The sequence below is a fragment of the Neophocaena asiaeorientalis genome, unplaced genomic scaffold (assembly GCF_003031525.2).
Source record: "Neophocaena asiaeorientalis asiaeorientalis breed wild unplaced genomic scaffold, Neophocaena_asiaeorientalis_V1.1 scaffold515, whole genome shotgun sequence".
In the NCBI taxonomy this organism is placed as follows: domain Eukaryota; kingdom Metazoa; phylum Chordata; class Mammalia; order Artiodactyla; family Phocoenidae; genus Neophocaena; species Neophocaena asiaeorientalis.
This window is the reverse complement of record NW_020175829.1, coordinates 2210081-2225100: the sequence shown is the minus strand read 5'-3', so window position 1 is coordinate 2225100 and position 15020 is coordinate 2210081. Positions and strand designations below refer to the sequence as shown.

Here is a 15020-nt window from a genome sequence, read left to right as displayed (position 1 = left end):
ACTACATATTAAATGTACCTTCTTTAATTAAACATTATATTAGAATACTACTTCAACTCTGTCTCATTCTTACATGCTGCAAGAAGGAAGGGCTGCAGAAAGTCATGTCATCATAAATAAACTTTAAAAGTTCAAATAAAAACAAGCATATAAGCTTGAACTATAGTGGGGTTATCATTTGTATTGATTATATTTCTTTATAAATTTAATTTTTTGTATTCAAAGTAAATCTGCTATACTAATATTTACCTCTATCCTGCTTGGAAAATCTTTTTCTCAGGCAATTCTGCCCTAGGGCAAGTTTTGGTCAAAACTCTTCTAGGGCAAAGTAATAGCCTAATCAAAGTGAGCCTTATAAAACCAACGCACAAACTTACAAGCTCACACTATTTTTTTCTAATTAACCTTTATGGAGATATTCATTTGTATCAACATTCTGCTCCCCCCATCCCAACCAAGCATTAATATTACTTATTTTGAAAGAATGGATTTAAAGTTGATATTTTGTTACATCACCTTAGGCAGTCAATACGTTAACAGTTATGTTTCGCCATCCTAGAAGATGGCACTGGTTCTGAAATAAACATAAATGCACATATAAGCCCCCCCACACACACACCTGCTGGTGCTGTCGAATGCCTCCTTTATCACTGTGAACCCTTCAGGTGTCTCGAGCCAGGCCTTCACTTCTGCAGAGTCACAAGCACGGGGAAAACGCACCACTGGGCCACGAGTGATCCCGTCTGCAAGGATTCGGCTGCTGGCACCTCCACCAAGCTATGAAGAGTATGTTACAAAAGCACGTTAATCCTGAAAACAGTTCTGCTTGTCCCAAAAGGTGTCCTTGATTGTCCCCAAATTTCTTCTCACTGCCTAGAGTGTATCAAAACAGGCAAATATATAAATGCCAACTTACACCTATTGCTCTGCAGCCTCTATTAGTACTGGCCACAAGACAACCTTCTGTTGTTGCCATTGGAACCTGAAATTCTTTTTCATCCAGGCACAGAGGTCCTGCCACTCCAACAGGGATGGGCATATAACCGATAACATTCTCACAGCAAGCTCCCATCACCTAAAAGGTAAAGTCAGGCACCATGTGAAAATCTATACAGCAAATACCCAGCCCTTGTCATTAATAACTTTCTTCAAACTTAATGCTTTAGTGTATTTTTCAACCAAGTTTTTTATTTACTCTTTAAAAGTCTTGAGTAATGACTATAAATAACAACAGGAAAAATATTTTTTAATTTTGATGACCTATATCATAAGCAGAATATAAATTACAGTAAAATGAGTTAAAAAGGAAGATGTTTTATAAAACTATGTACGTATAAAAGACAAGTCAAGAAAAAGACTGAAAAACTAAAGACTAAAGCTACAAAGCAAAGCTACTCAAATCAAGAAAATAACATACCAAGGAGTAGTTATAGTCCCTGTAAGGCAGATACTGGAGAGAAGAAGGCTCTGGAAGTTTTCTGGAAAGTAACTGTCGACGAATAGATACACCTCGTTCATAGGTTTCCATCAGAGTTTCCAATTTGTAAGCTGGGATATGCTTAGCATTGACTAATTGGATGATCTCAGCATCACTAAGGAATTTTGCACCTTTCTAAAGAAATGGGAAAAAAAATAGAAGGAGGTTGGATAGAGGGAAATGAAAAAAGACTTGAAGAACCATATTTCATACTCTTCATAATAAATAGACCATTTAATACAAACAGTGCTCTCCATAGAAAACACAAGTACTTTAAGAACCCAAAGGAATTTGAAGTTCTAAAGAAGGAAATGATTTAAGTAGAAATAAGAACATCAAAATAAAAACAAATTCTTTATAAAAATGTGAAAACTAAACAAATGTTAAACCAAAAACACTAAATTGTTCAAGTGATGTTCATAGAAAAAAAAAATTCCAGTTGAGATTCCGACACCCATCCTATAAGTTTTGTAATACAGCATGACAGTTGAGATACTGGTACACATGTTAATAAGAATGAGGGAAAGGAAATTGATGAAGAAAAACACAATCTATTCTCACTCATATGCACATAAATTAGGAATGAACCAGAGTAAGCAGATACGGATAGAACACAATAGTCACGCTAACTCATGAGCAGACTGTAGGCAGGACATCCTGTTCAAACATCAGAAAGAGAATAAGCCTCCTCAGAAGCATCAAGCTTACTTTAAAAAACCAAACCAAACAAAAAGCCCCCAAAACCTTTCTTCTTTCTCTGAAGTTCATTTCTGTGTGAAAGCTTTCCTAGGCCTTAACACATATGAGAATACAGCAGTTGCTCATCTCTTTAATAAACAGTAATAAAGTAGAAAGAGCACTGTGACACTTGAGTCAGTAAATCTTGGACTCTTGATCCTAGCTTTACCATTTCCTAGATGTTTTACTTTGGGACATACTTAATTAACCCTCCTGGAGCTTACATTTTCTCATCTGAAAAATGGAGAAAATTCCACCTATCTTACAAGGTTGTAGGGAATAAATAAATAAGACCAGTACCTGTAAACCATGCAACAGTGTGCCCAGAACTTAGGTACTCAGTAGCTATAACTTCCTTCCTTCCTTTAATAAAAAAGCTCCTTTTCTTAAGAAAGATACCAGCTTGAGTTTGTTTTATTTTCTCACCTCTGCATTCCCAAGTATCTGTAGACATTCTTCATTAGGCCGCGGCTCCATGGGAAGTTCAATTTCAGGTTCCTGTGTCTCTAGTTCCAGTGAAGTATCGAGTAAGGAGGAGTTACCAACCACAAATGTAGCTCTGTTTGAGGTGTCAGTTTCTGCCACTAAGGGTTTTATAACCTCAACTGTTCAAGAGATCAAAAGAAATCTCACAACACTGAACTTTTAAAAATGACTCGACTTCTTGACAAATCAACAGTGGAAGAATGGAAAATGAAGAGAATAAGAAATCACCTTTTCTTTCTCTGTTTATCCTGGCCTCCTCCTCCACTGCATGTAATTTCTGGTCATTTCTGACCAGTATAGGGTCACGTCTACAACAATCGTCTGCGACTTTCTTTTGGGTCACTACAGGAGATGTGATAGGGTTTTTTAACGAGAGCGTAGATTCTGTCTCTGCTTGTTCAAAGAAGATATACTTGACAGCCAGAAGGAGAGCTAAACTTAGGGTAATAACTTGTTCAATATCCATGCTGATCATTCTGAATAAAAGAAAGCAAATTAAAATGTTATTACTCAAATACAAAAGGCACACCTAAACTCTCAGTAGCATAGAGTGCTATGATTCATAGACAACAAAGTAGGGCTCAGGGAACTTACTTAGAGAGATAAAACTGCCATAGGGAAACACTTGGTTCAATTCTCTTCGACACATTTTCATCCAATCCTAAAGAAACCTTAGAATTGTCTGCTGGAGAAGGATCGGCTATCCAGCGACTGTGAGCGTGAACAAGAACTAAGCCTAGAGACTGAAATAAAAATGTAAAAATCATGTATCCTCTGCATATCAATGGAACCTAAACTCATCCTGTGCAACTGGATAATTAAACACTACCATCCTCCCATGGCCTCCCTTACCATGAAAAGAAAGACCCAGGCTTGCTATGTGACTGACTAAAGCAATGGCCCCACTGAACGGCTGAAAACATTCCCAAAAAAAGAACAGATTTTCAAGGAGAGATAAAGTGGAAGAACTTGAAAAATCTATTTAGGGCAGAGAGAAAACCAGGGGCCTCAAAGAAATGAGAAAAAAAGATAGAAAAAGGAAAAAAAAAGGAAACAGGAACATCAGTGAAAGAGCCAAATATTGCATAAAGACAACAAGAAGGAAAAAAATTGAAAAGCAGAATATGATACTGGAACTAAAAATAATGAAAGAAGAATAAAACTGTATAATTACCATAATCATCTTAACCCTCTGAGTAACAGGATTTGGTTTATTTTCTTCTTCTTCTAAAACTCGGGCAAAATGGCTGAGCTGCCAAATTGGACGACCCTCGCGGCTTTCCCGAGAAAGCTACAAAGTAAGTCAGCACTACGTTAGAAGGTGCTAATTTTCTTTAGGTGAACTAATATGAAAAATATTACTCTTCTACTAATATAAGAAAGAATTGCTCTTACCTCTAAAACCAAGGACACACACGCTGGGAAGAAAGTCATGAACACGAAGTAGTTGGCGAGAACTGACATGCAGCCAAAGCAGCACATAATTTCAAGTTGACGCACCCCTGGTTAGAGAAAAATTAAATGCATCAGCTAGTAAAGCAGTATGTGTATTTCTGACGCTGCATACATCACAAGGACTCTTCCTATGGGTAGACAAATACGTGGAAGTATTAGTATATTAAGCTCTTTGCCATCTACTGGAAAAAGAATTAGAAACTCAGAGGTGCTGTGAAGCCTGAGCACACAGAGGATAACTTCCTCGAGGGCAGTGACCTTGGCTTCTCCCATGTCCCCAACGTCACAATGCCAGGCACGGCAGCGTTCAATATCCGTCTGATCATCCCCTTTGATCAAATGGTGTACTCTGTTTTGAGATAGGATATCAAGGACAGTCAACTCTAATGGAGCAAACTCCTCCCACCCCATTATACTACTGATCCAATCCCACTCATCACCACAAAAGCAATTCACCTGTGGACCAAGGACTTTTTGTAAAAAACACACTGCTAGTTATACCATTCCTGATATAGTATCATAATAAATATGTGTACTACTCAGCTCTATTTTCAATATAACCTCTGTGGTGTCTACTGATGTTCTTACAATTTTGGTTCTTTTCATTGATCTGTTTGAAAAATGATATAATGCAAAAAGGCAACCCAAGATCCAAAGTTAACAAATGTTCCATTACAAAATGCTTGCGATATCACTTGGTAATCTTCTCAAATAGAAGGGAACAGAGCTGGGGAAAGATTAGATTACCAAATCCTACTCCCTCTCTTTACAAATAAACTTGAATATAAAATATAAAACGTATTTCTGATGTTATTCACATTAAATATAAAAATGTTTTGAAATACATATAAAAATTGATTCCCTTCTCCCATAAAGACTGCTAACTAGAGTAATACAAAAAAACCCTCAATGTTGTATTTTATTCTCTGAATCGTAATAGATCATTTGACTAAATAACAGAAAAAAAGCATACATTGTATTTTCTAAAAATTCTATAGCTGTTACCCTCAAATGCAAAAATTCAAGAGAATACAAAATTACAATGACAAAAGCATTAAGAACAACCTATATTTAAAAAGTAGCCAAATGTAATCTTTTCAAACTTGAGACTATCAAAACCATATTGACCATTGCTTTTTACCACCTGGCTACCTACTCTTTCCCTCTGTACAACAGTAACTACTGTCGTCAGAGGTTCTTCAGGCATTCTTCCTTACTCTGTCCCAGTGGCGCAGCCTCTTTGTGCCACTTTTTTACTACAAGGAGGAAGCACCAATCTACAAGTTCCAAGAAGTAAAGACTTTTTAAAATTTTTTTACTGGCTTTCCAAAGGTTTACTTCCTAGTTAGTATGTGTTAAATCTGTCCTTTTATTCTACCCTAAGCCAAATCCCTAATTTTACCATTTCTGTATGGCTGTAAATGCCTCCTAGCTGGCTTTTCCAATATCAAATCTAATCACTTCCTTTGTCCACTGCTCTGACTTATGACCAAACTCATCACCCTACTTTCCACATCAGTCTCCACTGCTTTCCACATCAGTTTCAAATGAATAATCCTTGGTTTCACAGCCCCGCTACCAGTTCCTAACTAATCCTCTCATCTTCTTACATACTGTTCTGCTTGTATAAAATCACATAGGTATATTTTCACCTGATCAAAAACATTTTTCTTGACTGTGGTGGCAGTTACATGACTACATCTTTGTCAATACTCAAAACTATACCCAAAAAGTAAATTTTAAGAAATGTACATTTAAAAAAATAATTTTAAAAAATCTTTGCTAAATAAACTTTGAATGACAGGTAAAATAACTGAATAAATAATAAATTTACCCTCAGAAAGTTAGCAGAAACATTATATATATTTAACATACTATCTAGTGAACAGACCTCAACTTATAATAGCAACTAACTACTCTCTTAAAAGTTAGATAATACACTTTTGAAAGAATGAAACCCCTTATTGAGGGCACTAAGGCACCAGGAAATACACTAGAATAGTAGTTAACTAAGTGTGACCCTCATGAGAAAGCCATAAAATCTAGTCTTAGTTGATTAGGAAACCTTGACAACAGCATGATATATTCATTCTGGCAAATTTCCATATGAGGCCATAATTTTTGTCCTATATAATGGAGTCCTGTGTTTGATATTTAATATCTAATTCTCTACTATCCAATTAAGGATGAAGAAACATATGTGTTGGGGTCAGTGCTGGCTAAGTGCTAAGATGTACTGCATACTGTCTGATTAAATCTTCCTAACCACTCAGTTAGGTGGACCCAACTTAGATCTGTCCACCTCCTGACTTTTGCCTGTCTCCTACATGACAATTAAAATACAAGGAACCAAGTCATTAATTTAGTCCAGACAACAGTAGAGGATGGAAGACGCTTTCTAAATGAGCCTAGAATACAATCTTGGTTAAAAACCAAACAAAAAGCAAATAAAAACACCTTAAAGTCATCAAAAAAGTAGAGCACAGGAAAAGATGATGAGATAGTAAGAGTGAAAATAAATCAGGGGACTTCCCTGGTGGTGCAGTGGTTGAGAATCCACCTGCCAACGCAGGGGACATGGGTTCAAGCCCTGGTCCGGGAAGATCCCACACGCTGCAGAGCAACTAAGAGCGTGCGCCACAACTACGGAGCCTGTGCTCTAGAGCCCACGAGCCACAACTACTGAGTCCACATGCCACAACTACTGAAGCCCGCGTGCCTAGAGCCCGTGCTCCAGAACAAGAGAAACCACTGCAATGAGAAGCCCGTGCACCGCAACAAAGAGTAGCCCCCGCTCAATGCAACTAGAGAAAGCCCGCCCACAGCAACAAAGACCTAATGCCGCCAAATATTTAAAATAATTAATTAATGTAAAAAAAAAAAAGAAATCGGTAACCTACTAAGTTTTTGCTAAAGCAAACAGACATAAGGTCAGATCAGATATACCCACATATTCATACAATTAAAAAATTTTAAGAGTAATGTCAGACTTTTAAAAGTCAGAATTTAAGAGTAATTGATACAATTTAATATATTCCTTTTTCTCTTCTACAAACTCATTTTAAAATATATTAAAAACTGTTTACAAACCTGACATGGTACCAACTCCAATCACAAGACATTCTACAAGAGCATCAAGGGTGAATGTGGGACCTAAAATTGCCATCCCACGAGCAATGTTTTCCCTTACTTCATCCTAAAACACAGACCAAACATATCATGAGGGTAAGGTACAAAGTAACTTTTAAAAATGTTAGAGCATCCCAGGGCTTCTACTAAACCTAATTTACTATATTAAGAATAAAATACACAATATGCTAAGACTAACAGGCATTCCAGATACAAAGGATAATATAGAGGACTAAAGAAAGAAGAATATGTACACTGCCCTGCTTTCCCCGTCCACTGAACGAGATATTTCTTAGGAAGAGTCCTTTGAAGTGGTGCATTAATCCTGCCATTTAAATCCCACATAAATCCTACATTTTATACTTTGGCTACCATTGACAGAAGTTCTTAGCTGCAAATTTTCTGAGATCATATTAGTATTATGAAACCTAAATATCCTTGTCAAAATGCTCAAATGATCATAAATATTCATCAAATACATCATCAGGGCAGAAGTACACGATATTTTATACTCAGTTACTCAGCGTTATTAAAAATGTTATGTTCTTTAAAGTGACTAATGAACACCAAGATAAAACTTTACATGGGAAATAATGCTAGTGTTAATTCACGGGGTTTAGAAATCAATCTACCCTGAGATTCTTCCATTAGATCCTGTCTGTTCTCTGCTATGTTTCACTAGGTGTATACTCCAATTTATCCAAAAGACATAATACCTTACGTTCTGAAAACTTCAAAAAGGAAAATAGGAAGATTCCAAATTCTAGAAGCTGTGGAATTACACCTGAGTTGTCAGATAAATGGGACAGTTCCTAGGGCTCCTAGGAAGACCAGTCTTAGGACTTGACAAAATTGCAGGCAATTCCTGAATCTTGAACTGTGAAGAAACTCTATTAATCTTTCCTATTAATGTAAACAATCTGAAAAAAAGGATACTACTAACATTCATGTCTTATAAATAATACCTGTGAGTTGGAACTGAGGGCAAACTTTGCTAGTGCACTTGCTCTGGAAAGGTCAATCAGCAGTAGGAAGAAGGGCAAAGCTTCACTGGGGGAAGAAAAAAAGAAAACAAGATGATCAGGTATTATTTAACAAAAGAAAAAATATTACCGAAAAATCCCTTCCTAAAACAAAACTCCCCCCCCACCCCTCGTCCCATGCCTTGTATGAGCTCTGGCATGTGTTACCTCTTTGCAGAACAAAAGGTATAACCTATATTCCTTTGACATCCTCAAAGCTAAATATTAGTCACTCAAAATATTTAAGAATATTTTTAATGTTAAAAATGTAAATATATTTATACAGAAACACCTTCTGATAATTCTATAGCAAAATATCATCCTTAGTTTAAAAAAAAAATGTGTCCTTGTGAATCAACATGGGGGAAAAAGAGGAATACAGGTGTCCCCCACTTTTCGAAAGTTTGCTTTACGCCACTTCACTTTTATGAAAGACCTACATAGTAACCATTTTTGCTAACCAAAAGAAATCCAAACAAGGTTTTCACTTTGACAAAAAAAGGTGAAAAGAGAAAATAGCATTCAGTGTTTGTTTTGCAGGGAACCATTATAGAGGCAGTGGGTACCTGGAGCAGACAGAACGGCACTGCCTGGGAACTACACTTAGCATCTCAGCAGCGAGCTGCCATAGCTTTGAACTGTGTCTGTAAGCATTGTGCTTTACCTTGATTTATTGTGTGCATCCCTTCAAAGATGTGTCCCAAGGCAATTGCTTCTTCACTTACAAAAGGTTTCATAGGAAAGCTGTACTTTCGGATAGCAGGGGAAACCTGTATACTGTGTGCAATTCTTTTTTCATTAATTACTATCTATAGAAGAATAAACTGAACAACCTTTCTAGAGACCAAACTGGCGATAACAGCACTTAAAAGCCCTAAAAGCCTACACAGCCACTGTTTCACTGCTAGGAATGTATCCTAAGAAAATAACTATGAATACAAACAAAAATTTAGCTACAAAGACATTTATCACAGTGTTGTTATTAATGGGGGAAATTAAATAACCTAACAATCCAACCTAGAGGATAGGGGAATACTAGACAGCTATTACAAATAATTTAGTTTAGCATTAAGGACATGCAAAGATGTTGATAAACTATTATAAAGCATAAAAGTTATAAAGCAGTATATACAGTATGATCTCAGAAGTTTTCTTTAAGTATAAAAAAGTGGGACAGGATATATACTAAAACATTAACAGGTATTAAAATTAGCTAAATGATTACATGAAAAATTTTCCCATATTTTCTATAAACTTTTGATAATTTACATACTATAATGCTTTATATCATAGAGAAGAACAGTTCTTAACAATATATTTTAAAAGAAAGTATATTTATGCTTAAATACTTACTTCAAGCCTGTCAATTCTTTATCTAAGAAATGAATGACAACTGTACTGAATACAAAACTTGAGAAAATTGTGAAGAGTCCAGCAATACCTAAAATGACAAAATTCAGCAAACTGAAAAAACTTCAGCCTTTTTTACACACACAATAACACACAGTCCCATATGATATTCTGAGAGAAATAATACTATTTTCTCCAGATTATGAAAGTCTCAAATAGCAGAACGTCTAACTTGAATAAAAATAAATAAAAGTATTGAATACATGCAGCACACACATTTCCACACACATGACTTAAACAAACAGGTAAATTTCCACAGTAAATCAAAAATTTGATAGCATACAAAAATATATAAAATTATTACCCAAAATATATTTTGATCCAAGTTGGCGTAAATTCTGGAACTGGAAGTAAATATACAGGATTGCTATGCATCGTGTTATTGTCAGAATTATGATGTCACTGCTCAAGACATCCTATTGGGAGAGATAGAAAAGAAAAATCCAAATTAAAAATAAGAATTTTTATTTTGCATGCATCATTAGTTTACATACCATCATGATAGTATAAATTTAGGCACAAGTCAAATAAAATATTACAATGCAAATCAAAAATTTACTCCTAATTTTTAAACAATCTAATGTTTAAGCCGATCATTTTTCACTGTTAGTCACTTATGAAAGCTATATTTCTCAAGTAAAGTCAATTACACTCATTTGTATACCAAAAGCAAAAGAGAAGTATTTCCAGTGCATTTCCATACTATATAAGTAAATGAAAGTTATGAATACTGAAATAAAAATTTTACTCATAAGTTTTTTTGATTATGTGGTCTCTAAAAGGAAACACTCTTTAGAAATTCAAAATGTATTTAGTCAATAATCAGATTAATCTCACAAACCTCTTCAAACTTTGGACATTCATAATTCCAACCACAGATCTTATCGTTACCAGTAAACATGTTCATGGACATCATACAGATGGTCAGTGTCACTGTCCCCACTATGACTTCCCAGGGATGGGAAGCCACAAAGAGGCCATGCATTCGGAAGAGTCTTGACAACATTGTAGCTGAGGGATCCTTGGATCCTGGAAGGAATATCAAGTATGAACACTTAGTATACAGCTCACTGTATTCTTAGGAAAACATTTTAAGGAAAAGTGCATTGTAAACCCTGATTTGTATGCAGCGTCTTGTATATTAAGAATAAAACTATTTGACAGTATTCCTTATAATTCTGGAAAATAATTACAAAATTAAAATAAGAGGACTGTTATTACTTCTTTACTCACAACACTTAAATCCTCTATTATTCACTAACAAACAACTTAAAAGCAGCTTTTTCTTACCAGTTGTATGAATTCGAGCATTTAAGATCAAACCAAATAATACCTCAGCCTGATTATTATCTGAGGCAAGGAGGAGAGCAATAAAGCACAAAACAAAAGTGAGAAACCACCATTCACATTTATTTTCTGATTACCCTGACACAAAATGCATATAAGCACCCTCTTCATTCTCTACATTCTAGTTATGCAAAAGGTAAATACCAAACAATCTACTTGTTCAGTGTCCTCCTGTAAATCATTATCTTAGTTTATAAAGCTCTTCAAGGGCAGGAGTCCATTAGACTTTTCCATTCCATAAAACACATGGCATAATATGTCACTAGCAAAATGTTTAATAAACCTTCCCAATGTTGCTGTCACCAGAGGTCTTTTCCCAAACTTTAACAGCATTTAATAAAAATGCTGGAACAGTACTAGAATAAGAGGATGGCTGGCCAAAGTAGACATACAGCACTGAAAAATTCCCAACAGAATATGGGTTATTTTGACCTAATGACTACCATGGCAAAACTTTTCCATGTTTGCTGGCTAAATAATAGTAATAATAATTTTGATATTCTGGTTTAAAAAAAAATCTAGTATAGTTATTAATCTCTAATATAGGAACTTGCAAGCCTTCTTACACTAAAATTAATGCTTATGATAAAGCATATTAACTACCCATAAAAATCAATTAAGATTTAATTTTAAGGCCACTGATTGACAGACTATCAAGAATTCAAATGAATCTCACATTTATGGTAATAATTAAGAAAGTGATTCATTTATTGAAGAAAGAAAATAAAAAGGAACCAAATTAAGGAAAATAAAGCATTAATCTATTTAAAGTGTTAGGGAAAAGAAAATAAGAGATGCTTTTACAAACCAAAGCAATTACTAAGCATCACCTCTCACTGCATCACTCAATGTTCTCTATTCTCTACATTTCAGCCACACCAGGCCACCAAATAGATACCTGGTTTCCAAACCACAGGTCACAACCCTTCACTGGATCGATGAGATCATGAAATCAAGTTTATGAGTCAGAACAAATATTTTAAAATAAAAGGAAAAAGAGAAAAAAGCTGTGGGTAAGGCATGTGGTATGGGTAGATATTATTTTTTGAAACATTACGTTTCATGAAATTATACATGTGAGTGTTTGTACTGGCTTCCGACATAACATGTATTTCTTATTGTGGGTCTCAATTTTAAAAGGCAGGCAGGTCACTGAAATGTATAAATGTGGCATGCATCTGCCTGTGTTTATTCAGGCTTTTTCAACCTTCCTCCCTGAGGCCTATTGCTCATTTCATCCTCCAGCACATTGCATTCATACATAGCAGTTGCTCAACAAATACCTGCTAATTAAAAATAAATTCTTAAGCTACAGTAGCATGCATTTTATTGACACATCTTGAAACAGACCTAAAGATGACTTTTTTAAAGATATGGATATAACTCCCCCACTTCAAGCCCCCCAGTTCTCTGCATTCAGAGAACATATTAAGGGAGGATGGGGTTGGGAAGAGAGGCTATACATTTCCTATACTATCCTGGAAAATGAACAATAACAAACATACTTTCTATTAAATTAGCAGGGACTTGGACTTAAAGTATTGGAGAATATTAATCATATCTTAGATTTGAACTCTACTTCATTTCAACTAAAAGCCTCATAAGAGCCTAGATTTTCATGACAGCCTTCTATCACATAACTTCCTTATATTTAAAAACAAAAAAACAAAACCCTATAAACTAGTCTAAAGGATCAACTAGCATCAGTGTTGCAGAAAATGAATTAACTAAAAACACATTTTGAAACTAGGTCAAAGTTTCTAACACTCTCTCCGCCCAAGCCCCCTCAATTTAGAATATTCCCTTAACAAGAAAATGTATTCTTCACTATTAAAAAGTTAATTCGGTTGAATTAAAATCTGAGCTGCTAGCAAGAAGGCACCCCAATTTGATCACAAATAGGTTTAGCATTATTAATCTATAATTATATATTAGGGACATTATGTTTTCCCTCAAAAGCTTCACGGTAGCATTGTCAATACTGGAGCATTTCTTTCCTAGGTGTAAAGTCATCTTTGCAACATTCCAGAAAAGATTTACACGTGATCCCGTGACATGATCTCATAAATCGTCTCCAAACACAGAGAACCTCACCTATTTGGAAATACAAAATGAGTAACCAAATGTACAAAGGTGTGTCAAAAGTAACTATAATTGCACATTTCCCACTAGCACCCTCTCCATTTCCCTGTGTTTTTGCAAATCATTTAAATGCCATGGAATCCAATCTTCCAACTTCATCAGCAGTTGCAAGTGGCACTAGCAGGCAATAGACAGCTCATGCCAATTCAAAGTACAGTATTTAGGCCATGCTGCAATAAAAATAAATTTTAGTTTAAAAAATCAAGTTAGGCAATGTATGCCTTGCTTACTCAGACTGAAGTATGCTGCAAACATTTCACAGATTATTCAAAAGAATGGATAATTTAAATTAAATTGAATCCCCAAACTCTAATTCAATATGCTACAAAAACCACCTACTATGGCCAATTGCAGAAAAAGATGCTTTGGCATCTTACTCTGATTCTTTCCTCCCACTCAGCACTCTTCCTGTGCTACACATTCCAGTACTTGATTATACACTATCTTACATTGTTCTCATATTAATTGCTGTGTACGTTTTGTCTCTTTGAAGGCAAGAACCATGTAGGGGACTTCCCTGGTGGTGCAGTGGTTAAGAATCCGCCTGCCAATGCAGGGGACACAGGTTCGAGCCCTGGTCCAGGAAGATCCCACATGTCACGGAGCAACTAAGCCCGTGCACCAGAACTACTGAATTCAGCCCGTGAGCCACAACTACTGAAGTCCGTGCACCTAGAGCCTATGCTCTGCAACAAGAGAAACCACCGCAATGAGAAGCCCACGTACCACAACGAAGAGCAGCCCTCGCTCAACCGCAAGTAGAGAAAGCCCATGCGTAGCAACAAAGACCCAACGCAGCCAAAAATAAACAAACAAACAAACAAATAAATAAACCATGTCTTGTACTGAGTCATTTTTATTCCAACAGGATCGAGAATTCTGCTCAACCCAGTATCCTATGGAAAAAAAAAATTCTCACACTGGAATCAGGAAACCTGGATTCTACACCCAATTCTATGACATGGTGTGCCTCTGTGTAAGTCACATATCTTTTTATTCACTTATGAAGCTAGAGCTCCAAAGTTTTTTAACAAAGGCAAGTATTAAGTGAACCATATGAAACTGCTATTTTTTGTATGGGAAAAACGGTCAAATGTCAAATATCAGCAATTTCATATGGTCAACCTAAATAGATAGTGATATAGATGTGTTAATCTATCCATGGCCTAGAAACTGGATCATACAAGAATAAAAAGAGCACGTGCACATGTGTGCGCACACACTTCATCTTGAAATGCTTATGCCACACACACAACCGTTTTCACATGTTAATGCTGTAATCTTTGCACATTTTTAAGCCTTCATATTACTAACTCCCATTGTCTTTACTGCCAAGTTTATCACAAGTTGGAAAGACACTACCACCAAGCAGGCCCTCACAATCCAGTCTGTCACACTCTGGGCCTTTCTAGATTACCTCTAAATCCAAAAATGTCTTTCATTGCACGGATAAAAAAATTAATTCACAAGCAAACATAAAAAATACATTCTCTACATTGCGTGACTTTAAAATTTTACACGATTACTTAGTACGGCCTGGAAACAGATGTTTCCCATGACTTTTCAAGACCAAGTCTAAGAAGGCATGTCCTCAAAGACCTGAAAAATTTCAAACGACCATTTAAGATGAAGTACATCAACCTCCTCCTACTGCAAAAACTGACTGTTCTATTTGTGAGTCTCCAAGGTACGTTCTTCCTTATCAAAATACCAAAACCAAATATTCCGAAAAACCTACAAGGTTTGGACTAAAGGACATCAGCAATCAGCACCAAGGAGACCACGCCCCCTGACAAAAAAAAAAAAAAAAAAAA

The 15020-nt window shown here is 35.8% G+C and overlaps 1 protein-coding gene across 4 annotated transcripts in view; it reads right to left on the bottom strand.

Moving 5' to 3' along the window:
- The window catches only part of HMGCR (3-hydroxy-3-methylglutaryl-CoA reductase), a 54712-nt gene that overhangs the window by 5269 nt on the left and 34423 nt on the right, over positions 1-15020 (bottom strand). For all 4 annotated transcript variants that reach the window (XM_024732781.1, XM_024732783.1, XM_024732782.1 and 1 more), the window contains exons 2-14: positions 10559-10746; positions 10022-10133; positions 9661-9748; positions 8251-8335; positions 7247-7352; positions 4097-4203; positions 3876-3992; positions 3296-3444; positions 2930-3177; positions 2642-2820; positions 1418-1612; positions 917-1075; positions 620-777 (exon numbers count right to left, since the gene is read on the bottom strand). In XM_024732781.1, the coding sequence (XP_024588549.1) occupies positions 620-777; positions 917-1075; positions 1418-1612; positions 2642-2820; positions 2930-3177; positions 3296-3444; positions 3876-3992; positions 4097-4203; positions 7247-7352; positions 8251-8335; positions 9661-9748; positions 10022-10133; positions 10559-10723 (1868 nt within the window). In that variant the 5' untranslated portion in view covers positions 10724-10746. The remainder of the gene's footprint in view (positions 1-619; positions 778-916; positions 1076-1417; positions 1613-2641; positions 2821-2929; positions 3178-3295; positions 3445-3875; positions 3993-4096; positions 4204-7246; positions 7353-8250; positions 8336-9660; positions 9749-10021; positions 10134-10558; positions 10747-15020) is intronic.